A 14,519-nucleotide genomic window follows, 5' to 3' on the forward strand; every position below is an offset into this window, starting at 1 on the left:
ATGTAGCTACAATTGTTAGATCTTTAACTGATTTGACAGTGGGTGTTGTGTGTCTTCTGCAACCTACCACCCTCTAGATGTGTTGGAGTTGCAAAATTCCTGGAATATACCAGGTTGGGAAAGACTTACAATACCTAAGATGTTTTACTTTGCAGTAGCTCAATTATGTTTCATTAAAAAAAATAGGGGGGAGTCCAACAGTATGAAGGACATTCTTGAACTTGGTGTCTTCTTCTGTCTTCTTTATGGATTATCTTGTCAACTTTAACTTGTCTTCTTTAACTTGTCAAAGGTGTATCCCTTTGCCCTCAAAAGGACACATTCCTGTGCAATGCCAGTCCCTAGGTGGAGAGAAGGAACTGGAAATAAAGACAACTTCATAGGGTGGTCAAAAGCTACGCTAAGAAATCATGCAAGCATTGAGAATGATGATCCCAGAAGGCAACTATTACCCATGGAGATTTAGAACAATCATAACTTGAAAAAGAATCTTCCGTTATTAAAATGAGGCATATGTTAAAGGTAATCATGCAGTATTGCTGGATTATCAACACTGGATCCATAGACATCTTGCATGCCAAACATATTAAAAGGTGTTTAATGTGAAATGTGAAAACAATCTTATTGCCTCTTCTCTTTGTAAATATTAAGTCTTTATGGAACTGAAAAGCCTCTTAAAGATAATCAGATCTAGCTAGAAAGATGGAGGAAAAGAGCCACCCAGGGAAAATAGAATATTTTTTTCAATGCCAACAAATTATTCATTTGTTCCTACTGAAGATCAGTTTGTGTTGTCCATAAATGTTATCTGAAAGTTCCCATCAATGTTCTTTATTCTTCCCCCATAGACCAGAACATTTGGTCTATTTATGTTTGCAATTTTACGATTGGAGAAGTGGAAAAGACATAGCAAAAAATAAGTGCTATCATACATAGAATGAAGTTCTCCAATTTTGTGGGGTCTAGCAATAGGAAGAAAATGATACATGACTAGAATTCTATTTAAAGAAGAATATATTAACCCCCCAAAAGCTTCAGAAGAAGGAAGAAGAGGAGGTTCAACCAACTGGTTCTTCTCCAATAAAATGAAATGGAATTGTTGGAAAAGATTGTTGGAACAAATGGTGACCTTCCACTTCCAGCAAATTCACATAGTAATTCCTTCTGAGATATCACTGGTTCAAAATTTTATTTATTTATTAAACTTGTCTCCGCCCATCTCCCCCAAATGGGGGACTCTGGGCAGCTCACAACATATTAAAACAATAAATAGATATACAATTAAAATTTATAACAGCACACATTTACAAAATAAAAGGAAAAAATCCAGGAGGCCGATGGTTCAAGGCAGCAACACCAGGCCTCTAGGGGGCTACCCAACCCCACATCTGATGACCTCCCTCCCCACCCTAGGCCAGATGGCAGAGCCAGGTCTTCAAGTCCCTCCAAAAGGCTGGGAGTGAGGAGGCCTGTCTCACCTCTGGGGCAAGATGTTCCAGAGGGTGGGGGCTACAGCAGAGAAGGCCCACCTTCTGGACCCTGCTAGCAGTTCTTTTGCTGAGGGGGTCTGGAGCATGCCCTCTCTGTGTGATAGGGTGGGATGGGTTGAAGTCATAGGGGAGAGGCGGTCCTTCGGGTAACCTGGCCCCATGCCAGGTAGGGCTTTAAAGATGATAACCAACACCTTGAACCCGGAACCAAACCGGTACCCAATGCAGCTCATGGAGCAATGGAGTTACAGTGGGGCAAAAAAATATTTAGTCAGCCACCAATTGTGCAAGTTCTCCCACTTAAAAAGATGAGAGAGGCCTGTAATTTTCATCATAGGTATACCTCAACTATGAGAGACAAAATGAGGGGAAAAATCACATTGTCTGATTTTTAAAGAATTTATTTGCAAATCATGTTGGAAAATAAGTATTTGGTCAATATCAAAAGTTCATCTCAATACTTTGTTATATATCCTTTGTTGGCAATGACAGAGGTCAAACGTTTTCTGTAAGTCTTCACAAGGTTTTCACACACTGTTGCTGGTATTTTGGCCCATTCCTCCATGCAGATCTCCTCTAGAGCAGTGATGTTTTGGGGCTGTCGCTCGGCAACATGGACTTTCAACTCCCTCCAAAGGTTTTCCATGGGGTTGAGATCTGGAGACTGGCTAGGCCACTCCAGGACCTTGAAATGCTTCTTACGAAGCCACTCCTTCGTTGCCCGGGCGGTGTGTTTGGGATCATTGTCATGCTGAAAGACCCAGCCACGTTTCATCTTCAATGCCCTTGCTGATGGAAGGAGGTGTTCACTCAAAATCTCACGATACATGGCCCCATTCATTCTTTCCTTTACACGGATCAGTCGTCCTGGTCCCTTTGCAGAAAAACAGCCCCAAAGCATGATGTTTCCACTCCCATGCTTCACAGTAGGTATGGTGTTCTTTGAATGCAACTCAGCATTCTCTCTCCTCCAAACACGACGAGTTGAGTTTAGACCAAAATGTTCTACTTTGGTTTCATCTGACCATATGACATTCTCCCAATCCTCTTCTGGATCATCCAAATGCTCTCTAGCAAACTTCAGACAGGCCTGGACATGTACTGGCTTAAGCAGGGGGACACGTCTGGCACTGCAGGATTTGAGTCCCTGGCGGCGTAGTGTGTTACTGATGGTAGCCTTTGTTACTTTGGTCCCAGCTCTCTGCAGGTCATTCACTAGGTCCCCCCGTGTGGTTCTGGGATTTTTGCTCACCGTTCTTGTGATCATTTTGACCCCACAGGGTGAGATCTTGCGTGGAGCCCCAGATTGAGGGAGATTATCAGTGGTCTTGTATGTCTTCCATTTTCTAATTATTGCTCCCACAGTTGATTTCTTCACACCAAGCTGCTTGCCTATTGCAGATTCAGTCTTCCCAGCCTGGTGCAGGTCTACAATTTTGTTTCTGGTGTCCTTCAACAGCTCTTTGATCTTGGCCATAGTGGAGTTTGGAGTGTGACTGTTTGAGGTTGTGGACAGGGGTCTTTTATACTGACAAGGTCAAACAGGTGCCATTACTACAGGTAACGAGTGGAGGACAGAGGAGCCTCTTAAAGAAGTAGTTACAGGTCTGTGAGAGCCAGACATCTTGCTTGTTTGTAGGTGACCAAATACTTATTTTCCACCATGATTTGCAAATAAATTCTTTAAAAATCAGACAATCTGGATTTTTTTTCTCATTTTGTCTCTCATAGTTGAGGTATACCTATGATGAAAATTACAGGCCTCTCTCATCTTTTTAAGTGGGAGAACTTGCACAATTGGTGGCTGACTAAATACTTTTTTGCCCCACTGTATATGGGTCTTTCTTCGGACCCCAAAAATAGCTCACATGGCTGCATTCTGGACCAGCTGAAGCTTCCGGATACTCTTCAAGGGTAGCCCCATGTAGAGCGCATTGCAGTAGTCTATCTGGGAGGTAACAAGGGCGTGAGTGACCGAAGGGCATCCCGATCCAGGAAAGGGAGTAACTGGTGCACAACCCGAAAATCCTGGAAAGTGACTCTTCATCCAAGTCATTAATAAATGTAAAAGTAGATGGCCCAAGACTGAACCCTGGAGCATCTGACTTGATTCCTCACCATTTGAAATTTACCCAGATTATGGGGTAAGGTGGAGGGGACTCCCCCATTGTGATGTTTTACGTCTGCTTTGTTGTTGGATTGCCATCTCATGATTATTTTGCAGTTGTTGTTGTTTTTAATATACTTGTTTTGGTTAGTTTTCTATAGTTTGCTGCTTTTATGCTCTCTTATGGTTTGGAGCCACCCAGAGCCGTTTGGAGTCAGGCAACATCCAAACTGAATTAAGTAAATAAATACATTTGATAAATTTGACTGATGAACACCACTGTTGGCAAGCCACCTGTGTAGGCACTTAATCGCTATTCTATTCAGCTCATATTTAATTGGCTTGTTGTGGGGTACTTTGTCAAATATTTTTTCTGAAATCAAAATATAGGTAGAACCTTCCCACAATCTACAAAGAAAGTTCCCTGAGTAAGGAATGAGATATAATTAATCTGTTCAGGACACACTTAGTCTGGCTTGTGGCAGTTACTGTTGGAGACATCCTCTCCATCCACCAAACTGTTTCCCTCAATTTGGGAATGTCCTGCATTCCATCTCTATTCTGCTACTATTATCGACATAAAAGGATTAAAGTCGGAGTCACCAAAGGCCACTCCCTTTGGGCATGTCCATGCTAATTACCCACCCAATTGGTTCCAACGATTCTGGAAATTCAGTGCCTTTTGATAGAAATATAGAATGTCAATTTTTGTCTGTTATTCATGTCTTACTCTCTCCCTGCTTTTGCCTGCTTTTTATCCTGTTTTGCCAGTTAATTGTTTTTGATGTTTGCTGATGTTTCATAAATTAACACTTTTTTTTTTGCTAGCTGATCTCAGTGGTGTGTATGCTTGCTCTGATTTGGCCACACGAGATTGACTGGGCGTGTGTTGGGGGTAAACTAAACTGCAAATTACTCCCATTAATTTCCCTCCTGTTACCACACTGTTTTCAAAGTGCTTACAAATCAATGTCAAATATGTGCTCTGGGGTCTTCCCAATTATCTATGGCAGACTGATTATATTTCCCTCAATCCTCCAATTTCTGTTTTTTGAAGATCAGGGGCAACCTCTGCACTCCTTCAGTCATTTTTTTCCCCCAGATCATAGTTGATCATTGATTTTTTTCCTTGCAAACATTGTCCTTATAGTTTGTTTCTTTCAGTCCAAAAGTCACGAAAGTTGTTTTTTTCCTCCTAAGCCTTTGTTCCAGATACTTTTCCAGAGAATGGAACCATGACTTGAAGTACAGAATTCCTGCTGTCGGGACCAGCCAGACTTCCATATCCAGAACGCCCTGACAGCTGCAACTTGGGATCTTTGTTTTGTAAGGTGTAGATAAGTGGGTTCAGGAGAGGGGTGATCACAAAGTAGAAAACCGAAATGTGATTGTGAGGGCCAGGGTCTGTACGTGATTGAGGCCTCATGCACAGGACAATGAGGGATCTATAAAACATGGTGACCACCATTAATTGGGAAGCACGTGGGGAAAAGGCCTTGCTTTATCCTATCTCCCAGCTCATGTGGGGGATAGGAGTGACATCATGATGAGTCTGTATGATATCAGGACAGCGGCAGGTGGGACAAGCAACATGGTAACTCCTAACCCCAAATGACTGCTTCGATGAAGCTTGTGTCAATGCAGCCTAGCCTAATCACCAGATGTAATGGTACGCGGGAATGACCTTGAGAGACGAGGGGAAGAAATGCTGCCCAGGGAACGACCAGATAAAAGGAGGAGGAGCCCACAGCTGAATAACGGGCAGAAAAAGAAACTTAGAAAGGACCCACCCTAACTTACCGGGCTGTAAAAAGAGACGGCGGGAGATTTGTATTTTCAGACTTGCAAGATTGATATCAGCCTCCCAAGCAGATCAGACAGGAAACATGACAAATTGAGCGAATTCTACTTTCTTGTAAGGCTACATTAACGGAATCTTGCAAGTCTGAAAGTGATCAGGGCAACAACTGGAAGCCAGCCAAGACTTAGAAAATAAATAAATACATACATACATACATACATACATACATACATACATACATACATACATAAATAAATAAATAAATAGGCACCTTTCATGCACAAACACACAATTCAGTGTTCTTATTGAGAACTCAAGCATCTCAGCTTGATTCTTAATAGTTTAGAAAGCCCTCGATCAGGAGTCCATACACAGCACAGTTAATGGCATCGAATACTCTCCATAAATACTCATGTGTTAAACTAGATCAATTCAGTCTCCTTCCCTGCAATATCCCCGCACAACGAGCATTAAAAGCAGAGCATTCCCAAGCATTGCATTACCTGGCAAATTCAGTGCCCTAAAGTGATCAGAGCTGAATAAGGGTTAATATACATAAATTACAGAAGGAAGCAGTTGGAATCTTCACTTCCTCTTCTGGTTCTCCGGCATTACGAAACTACCAGCAGCTGGGCATGCAGCAAAACTCGTCACAGAAATTCCAGGGTCAAAGTTTTCTGAGAAAGGGAGAGGAAATCAGACAGGCAACGAGAGATGACTTAGGAACTAAAGTCTCTGGAGCCCCAGCCACAGTTTAATGCTCCCTTATTCCAGGCGATTGAAGGAGCAGAAAAAGATCTTGGAAAGAGGAAGAGCAGGAATCTTGAATCACTTTCCTACTCACTTCTTCAAGTTCTTCCATCCAGCCCAGGATGGACGTTGGGTGTTACCTCCAACGGATTGGATTCCAAGGAGTCTCCACCTGCCCTTCTTTGGAGACCCTACGGTCCCTCCACCGCTCCCACCTCTTCTCGGTACCGTTTGAGAGCCTCAGCATCCATTGTAAAGAGCCCATCATTCTGGAATTCCCCCATTTGTACGAGAAAATTGTTCAAAACCACCGGGGTGGTTTTTGTTGTGAACTGAATGGTCTCTTCCTGTGGTTGTTGCAAGCATTAGGATTTCATACCAAAGTCATAGCTGCACGTGTTTGGAACCGCTTCACAGAGTGCTATGGTCCTCCATTGGACCACTTGATAATTTTGGTAGACTTGGACGGGCACCAACTTCTGTGTGATGTTGGCTTTGGAGAAGGCTTCCTGGAACCGTTAGAGCTGAAGCCAGAGTTGGAACAAGTTCAGGAAGGAGGTATATTTTGGTTGAGCCTGAAAGGAGACATCTGGGTTTTGGAACGTCGGGAAGTATCTGGAGGGAAGGGGAGGCCCCTCTATAAATTCACCCTGGAGGAGAGGAAACTAGAAGATTTTTCTAACATGTGTCTTTATCACCAGACTTCACCCTGTTCCATCTTCACATGTAAATCCTTTTGTTCCCTGCACAAACCAGGTGGTGGACGTCTGACCTACATCGGTCAGCGTCTCATTTTCACCAGGGGAGGGGAACGTACAGAAACCGTCCTGCAGAACTCTAAGATCCCAGCTGTTCTTTTTGAGAAATTTGGGATCCAATTGAAGAGGAACTTTGAACCAAAGGATGAAAAAATCCTGCCACCAATTCAACAAGATTAACTAGTGGGGAGAGTGAAGGGTGTTCACTCTTAAACTTAGATTGTAATGAAATATGGAATTGGGCAGGTTGATCTGTTAAGGATCTCTTTCATGCTTATGATTCTGTAAGGATTAAGAGAAACTTCAACTGATTAACTTTGGATATCCTGCTGGTTAGCACTGGCATGTTGTGGCAATTATTATTATTTAGATTTCTAAGGAACCCTGCACATACGTTTGCCTATAGGTGTACACTTATCAATGACTGTTATATAAAAGGTGAAACATCTGTGAGTCTATGCTTTCTTGCACCAGCTTTAAAACAACCTAGGTGCCCTCCCAAAGAGTTGGACTACAAACTCCATCTTCCCCAGAAGCATAAATTAGATTCTACTTCGTTTTGTATGGTAATTAGGGCTCTTGGAAATTCCTCTGGTCCTTGTGTTGTCAAATATAACCTAGCATACCAGCTTCCTATTATGTCTTTGTTAGAGCCATATCACACTAAAGAAACATCTCAAGGAAGCAGATCCTATTCCTTCCTTCCTCCCTCCCTCCCTCTGCCAAATCTTCTAGACTCATTGCAGTTGACAACAAAACATATACTGTATGGTCTTAATTCTTGCTCTTTTTTTAGATTTTTTTTTATCCCACCTTTATTATTTTTATAAATAACTCAAGGCAGTGAACATACCCTAATACTCCTTCCTCCTCCTATTTTCCCCACAACCACCACCTGTGCTTCAACTTAGCTTTCCTTTGCACAGACAAATTTGTATCTTTCTACAAATTTGTCGTTTTCTTCTTCTTCTTTTTATCTTTCTACAAATTTGTATCCTTCTTTGTATTTGTATCCTTCTCCAAATTTGTCTTTCTTCTTCTTCTTCTTCTTCTTTTCTTCTTCTTCTTTTCACTTGTATTCTTTTACTGTCTTATTTCAAACTCTTAATAAAATTATTGGGGGGGGGGAATTGTATCCTTCTTCCTCGGGAGAAAGGTGGTCAAAATAAGGAGTGATGAGGAGTAAGACTTCGACTGCTTCCACAAGAAAAAACACCCTTTCCCTTCTACATCTGAACAGGGTTTTATTAAATACAGCTACATTAACAGAGGAGTACAGTACTGCATCTTTCACCCAGCCTTTGTTTTTTGCTTTCTAGAGCTGAAAGAGAAAGGAAAAAACAGCTGCTTCCCTACCTATGCATTAGAACAGTGTTTCTCAACCTTGGCCGCTCAACCATAGCTGGCTGGGGAATTCTGGGAGTTGAAGTCCACACAGGCTTAAAGCAGCTAAACTTGAGAAACACTGCATTAGAAGGACTGGATATACACACTTATTTAAATAAAATAAACTGTACTTGAATAGTCTATTTGTCCCCACTATCATCTCTGTCTATCTGGGTTTCCCAGCCTGGACAATTTCCAGATGGAGTGGACTTCAACTCCCAGAATTCCCCAGCTAGCAGGACCATGACTGAGAATTGTGGCAGTTGGAAGTCCAAACTTGAGGAAGTTGCCCAGGTTGAGAGAACCCACTTTAGACCCAGGTTCCTGCTAGAGAGGCCAGTGATACTTGCCCAGATACATCTTGATCCATTCCACACAAATATGCCCTCAAGGTTCTCTGGGCGTACAGCGCCAGCCTACCAGAAAGATAAGCTCTACTGCAGTGTTGTCCAAACTTGGCCACTTTAAGATGAGTGGACTTCAACTCCCAGAATTGCTGGCTGGGGAATTCTGGGAGTTGAAGTCCACTCATCTTAAAGTGGCCAAGTTTGGACAACACTGCTCTACTGGAACTGGAAGGTTGTGTTTGCCAATGGTTTACATATGCAAAGTTGCTGGAAAGATTTAAATTAGATAAGAAAAGTTATGAATTTACTGCAGAGAAAACTGAGTTTGAATATGCCTTGTGCATTAATGATGAACCCCTTATTGCTAAAATGTATAGACTTTCGTTAAAGATGAATTTGGAAGATGACTATATTGTTAAATGGGCAAAGAACTTTGGATATCACATAATGCTGGACCAGTGGGAAAATATGAGGAATAAAGGGTTAACGTTCACTCTTAGTTATACGTTCAAAGAAAATTTTAATAAAATGATGTACCGTTGGTATTTGACCCCAGATAAATTGTCAAAGAGGTATAAAGGAATTTCAAAGGTTGGCTGGAAATGTAAGCAGTGTGGGTACGTTCTATCATTTATGGTGGACTTGTGAAAAGGCTAAGAAATATTGGAATATGATAGGTATCTGGATTCAAAAACATTTGAAAATAGATTTGCAATTGAAACCAGAGACTTTCCTTTTAGGTATGATGGATAAACAAATGGAAAGACAATATGGAATTTATTTATTTATACGATAACTGCGGCAAGACATTTATATGCGCAAAAATGGAACGATCTACAAATACCTACAGCTGAAGAACGGATATTGAAATTAATGGAATTGGCGGAGATGGCAAAACTGACTACTTTGCTTATAGAGAAGACATTGTCTAGCTTTGCTTCTGATTGGAAACCATTCTTGGAATTTTTGCTTGACGCAAAATGCAATTTTGATTTTGGGATTTGAAGATTGATGTTATATCTATTGAAATATCTTGTACAAATCATCCACCTTATTGAAATAGATTGATTTTAGGAATTTTTCTGAATATTGGACTAAAAACGATTTTTTATTACATAAACTTTTAGATACTAGAGTAAGAGACAAATATATTTTACATTTATACCTGTACCAAGGAAAGTCAGAAGCTTCTCTTCCTTTTCTATGCTTTTTTTTTTCTTTTTCCCTTTTTTTGATTTTCTCTATATTTTAACTTTTTGGAAAATTAATAAAATTTATATACAGAAAGGTAAGTGCTAACCCTTTCTATATTTGCTAGATTTCTATTTGCAAGTAGTTTTGCTGAGGGAGGAAAAGAAAAGTATCGGCTATTGGACTCAGGCCTGCAACTCCTTCTCCATGATAATCTCTGCAAAAAAGGCGCTAGACAGTTTGATCTAACTCTTCCCCCCAGTCTCCGGCCAAAAAAAAAGGGGGGGGGATCCGAAAAAGACGCCAATACGGATTTGGAAACGGGAGGAAATCTTGGTGCGAACAGCTACGCTGATCGGCTCGGGTAAGCGGGTGCGTGCGCGCGCGCGCCTTCAGAAACTTGATCTTCGTGCAACAGCTACGCAGATCGGCTTGCAAATGTGTGTCTACGAGTGTGTAAGGCTTCAAAACCTTAATCTTCGTGCTAACTACGCAGATCGGCTCGCAAATGTGTGTGTACGCGTGCGTGAGGCTTCAAAATCTTAATCTTCGTGCAAAGATACGCAGATCGGCTCGCAAATGTGTGCGCGCGTTCAAAAACATCTTCGTGCAAACAGCGACGCAGCTCGGCTCGCAAATGCGTGTGCGCGCGTGCGGGCAAGGCTTCAAAAACTTAATCTTCGTGCAAACAGCGACGCAGGTCGGCGTGGGGCGCGCGGGGGTGCCGCCCCTCCGTGCTTGCAAACCGAAAGGCTTCCGACCCGGAGAGCGACGCCCTCCTCGCCCGAGTCAAAGTCCCAGCGACCGCGCGATCCTCCGGGCGCGCCACAACCTTTCCTGCCAGCCGAGCCACAAGCGGGGAGGGGGGGAGGGAGCCAGTAAGATTTGCGACACGCCCCCTCCCCTCCCCTCCCCTCCCCTCCCTGCCCCGCCCCGCCGGACTGCAGAGCCGCGCGCCTCCAGCGCCGAACGGGCCTCCCGCCGCCCTGAGTCCGCAGGCTGGTTTCCGGGCTGCAGCGCCCGTCGGCCGCGCGCCGGCGCCCTTTTGTCGTTCTTTTTATTTTCCTTCCAGCGGCGCCCCCGCGCCCCCCTGGGTCTCCTCCTCCCCCCGGGAAGGAGGAGCCAAGCCCGGGCAGGGCGCTCGCCTGCCCGCCTGTGCCCGGAAGCCGCCGCGGCCCGCCTGCGCGCTGCAGCGCCCCCGATCCCCGCTGCGTCCCCGCGGACTCGGCGCCGCCGTCGAGCAGGTGAGGGCTTGGCCGGGCGCCGCCTCCTTTCCTGGCCCTGCGACCCGCCGCCTCCCCCTCTGCCTCGGTTTTGCCCCGGCGCTCCCCTCCCTGCCAGCGGGGCGGATTAGGGCTCCTCGCGGAACAGGAAACCGCAGTGGGTTAGCGGGATGGGCTTTGCGTTTTACCAAAAGAATGCCAGTTTGGCTTCAGTGGGCGAGCATCCCGCTTGGGGAGCCTCTCGCAAGTCTCCAGATGTTCCGCCAGCTTGCGAGGACTCCAAACCCGGAATTGCCCCTGAATTGGTGGCCCGGGTTGGCCTAAGAAGAGTGTCGCTCTGATTCAGTGTGGGGAGGAGGGGGGAGGAGACGGAGAAAACAAGGTTAATTCCCGGCCTGAAAACGGGATGGAGGAGAGCAACGAGCTTTGAATACGCCCATGCTCAGAACTTCGCGAAGAAGGATCTGCAGCCCTGATTGGAATAGAAAAATTAAACCTTTGTGGGGATTAATTTAAGTAGCTTCTCCTACAGCAGTGTTTCTCAGCCTTGGCAACTTTAAGATGGGTGGACTTCAGCTTCCAGAATTCCGCAGCCAGTGTGGACTGAGGAAGTCTGCAGTGTGTTGCCTGGGGAATTCTGGGAGTTGAAGTCCACACGTCTTAAAAGTTGCCAAGGTTGAAAAACACTGTCCTACAGCCTTTCCCTTCAGCTGCAGCCTGGGCTAGAAGCCCCCCACTTAGGAAATTCATGCCATATAGACATCTGCTGAATGTTGATAGGCTAAACAAAACACTTGTAATTAAATAAGCATACAGATGATTTAGTTTATTGATTACTGATCAAAGTCAAGATAAGGTCTGACTGTGTTTCCCAACCTTGGCAATTTTGAGATCTGTGGATTTCAACTCCCATAATTTCCCCATGCAATTACCATTATGATTTCTAAACCAGGGTTTATGCTTTAGTGTATTGTATGGGCCCAGGCAGCTGTGGCTTAGTCAACAAATCATGGTTTATATGTGTACCCATTGTGAGGCTCTCCAATTGTTCTCAGTCATGGCTCCTATGAGCCTCAACTAGCATGGCCAGTTATGAAGGCTGCAAGAAGATAAGAGTATAAGAGCATTAGGAAGACCATATGAGTGTTTAAAGGAGGGCTTTTCATTAAACTATCATTGCTAATCCACAGTCTCCTCCATGGCTTCCATCGTTCCCCGGACAGCTTCCCCAGGCACTGGGGTCTTCATCACTCGCCATGGTGCTTTTGTGGTCCGCTCAGATTTGGGTTATTTCCTTCAAACGCTCGACTTCTGCTCAGGACAAGATATCAAAGTACAGCCACTCCACCCTGCTTGCCGTGGAAAGGACCACTATGTGGGAGACCCCAGCAGTTCAACCATCTTTCTCCTCCATGGGGACTCCTTCTGCCAAGTGTCAGACCTGAACTCCGAGCCGCCCTCTGATGTCTTCCCATTGCATCCCAGCTGCCAAGGAGGAGACCAATATGCTTCCTGCGAGGGATGCTTTTTTATCTTCTTCCTGTCACGAGGGGTGGCCCTCTCCGTGGCTAATCTGGCCACTGGAGCCTTGATTAAGGAGATCCACCTGGAATCCACCCTTCTCGATGGGCTATACTATTATGGTGCTGATGCTGCCCGTCTAGTTTGCTTCAGGATGGATGAGGAGCAACACCTTTGTGGCACCAGTTTTGCTATCACCGCAGGACACAAGGAGTCCTTTGTGATCCACCCAGACGTGGTCTCTTTCCTCCCAGGTGGACTGTCCCTCACCCACGGAGCTGCCTTTGGTGAATGGCAATGCCTCAAACTCCTCTCCAATGCAACCGACCTGCCTGTGCCCAGTAGCTATGAAATATCCCGCAAGGTTGGCTATTCCAAGTTGGAACTTGGGCTAAAAGCTCATGTCGACGAATCAGTGGATCCAGAGTCCCTGGCAATCTCCCTTCTCCAGCACCAGTTTGCCCTCCCTGCAACTTATGGAGGGGTGGGGCTGCAGACTGAGCAAGAAGAATGGGAAGAAGAAGCAGAAGAAGAAGAACCCCTCCGGGTGATCCTGCAACCCAGGCAAAAGCTGTACTGGTGGCATTACTGTCTGGGGTTGGGCAAGAAACCCATCCTGTACTGCCGGTCACTGAAGATCACCCGCAGTCCCTCACCCCCTACGCACATACCTTTGCCACAGGCTGATGTTTGAAGTCAGACTTCAGGACGGAAGCGTTTAACAGGGGCAGGAAGAAATAAATGTCTGTATATGAACCTCCTCTTCTCATGTCTTTCAGTTCAGTGTTATAGGTAGTCCTCATTGAATGACCACTTGTTCAGTGACTGTCTGAAGTTACAACGGCACTGAACGAAGGGGATTTACAACAGGTCCTCATAGTTGTGGCCATCACAGCTTCCCCAGGGTCACGTAATCATATTCAGGAGCTTGGCAACTGGCTCATAATTACATCGCAGCACCCCGCAGTCATGTGATCACCATTTGCGACCTTCACTGCCAACTTCTGACAAGCAAAGTCAATGGGAAAGCCTGCAGGAGGTCATAAATTGTGATCACGGGATGCAGCCACATGGGATTTGCCTAATGACGGCAACCGGGACTGCCACAACTGTCGTCATAAGTTGGTGTGGTCATGTGACATTGCACTTTACAACTGTATCACTTAGCGATGGAATTCCTGGTCCCAATTACCATCATTAAGTGAGGACTACCTGTATTCCAATTCAGAGAAAGTACGCCTCATAATGCTGGATTTTTCCCATGTAAAAACAACATGGGGTCCAACATTTGGGGAGGAATTCACAGGAGGGAGACATGGAAACTCCTGTTGCATCACCAATTTGATTTTCTCCATCTCAGAAAAGTTTCCATCTTGGAGATTGTTTACATGTCATCTTATGCTGTTACAGTCCTTTTAACGCCTAGCTTTACATCCTTAATGGAATTTATCTGACAACAATCAGTTGATATTTTGCTAACTTCTTAGGCTAGGGAGAGGACACGGAGTTGAAGACCACACATCTTAAAGGTGCCAAGTTTTGTAGGGGGCTGTAATGGGGTGAGGCTGTTCGGAAACTAGTAGCTCACGATGGGAGGAGATGTGGGGCTGGCTTGTTCAAGTCAAGGCACACAGTCTCTAAAAAAGGCAAATTATTTTGCTATTCAAACAAAATAGAAAAAACTCATCTCCCTAGCACTAATGGTCAAAATATAGTAAGGATAAATTAAGTAACAATTTCCGCCATTTCTGGAAGGGTAGCACATTAGTCTTTTACAGCAAAAGGAACATTTCTTCTAGCATCTCAAGCAGACATGCTTGTTATCACAAAAGTTTTTGTGAGTTACAATCCGAGTGAACTCAAAAAGCCCATGTGATTTAAATCTTCCAGATGCCATCTCACTACTACTGGTCATTATATCAAAAGGGTAGCACAGGAGACAGCT

The 14,519-nt window shown here is 44.5% G+C and overlaps 2 protein-coding genes across 2 annotated transcripts; both read left to right on the forward strand.

Annotated features, from left to right (window-relative positions):
* Nucleotides 1–6,027: 6,027 nt before the first annotated feature.
* LOC103050023 (arylamine N-acetyltransferase 2-like) lies at nt 6,028–7,354 on the forward strand. Its single transcript, XM_007442791.3, has one exon. It carries the CDS (start codon nt 6,271–6,273, stop codon nt 7,084–7,086), a length of 816 nt encoding a protein of 271 aa, XP_007442853.1. The 5' UTR covers nt 6,028–6,270; the 3' UTR covers nt 7,087–7,354.
* A 3,388-nt stretch (nt 7,355–10,742) lies between these two features.
* Nucleotides 10,743–13,330, forward strand: LOC112542661 (uncharacterized). Its single transcript, XM_088144212.1, has 2 exons — nt 10,743–11,074; nt 12,244–13,330. Exon 2 carries the CDS (start codon nt 12,252–12,254, stop codon nt 13,266–13,268), a length of 1,017 nt encoding a protein of 338 aa, XP_088000338.1. The 5' UTR covers nt 10,743–11,074; nt 12,244–12,251; the 3' UTR covers nt 13,269–13,330.
* The last annotated feature ends 1,189 nt before the right edge of the window (nt 13,331–14,519 follow it).

The sequence above is a fragment of the Python bivittatus genome, unplaced genomic scaffold (genome assembly GCF_059951505.1).
Source record: "Python bivittatus isolate LINGU-HERP-01145 unplaced genomic scaffold, Pbiv_v1 ctg000430_np1212, whole genome shotgun sequence".
In the NCBI taxonomy this organism is placed as follows: domain Eukaryota; kingdom Metazoa; phylum Chordata; class Lepidosauria; order Squamata; family Pythonidae; genus Python; species Python bivittatus.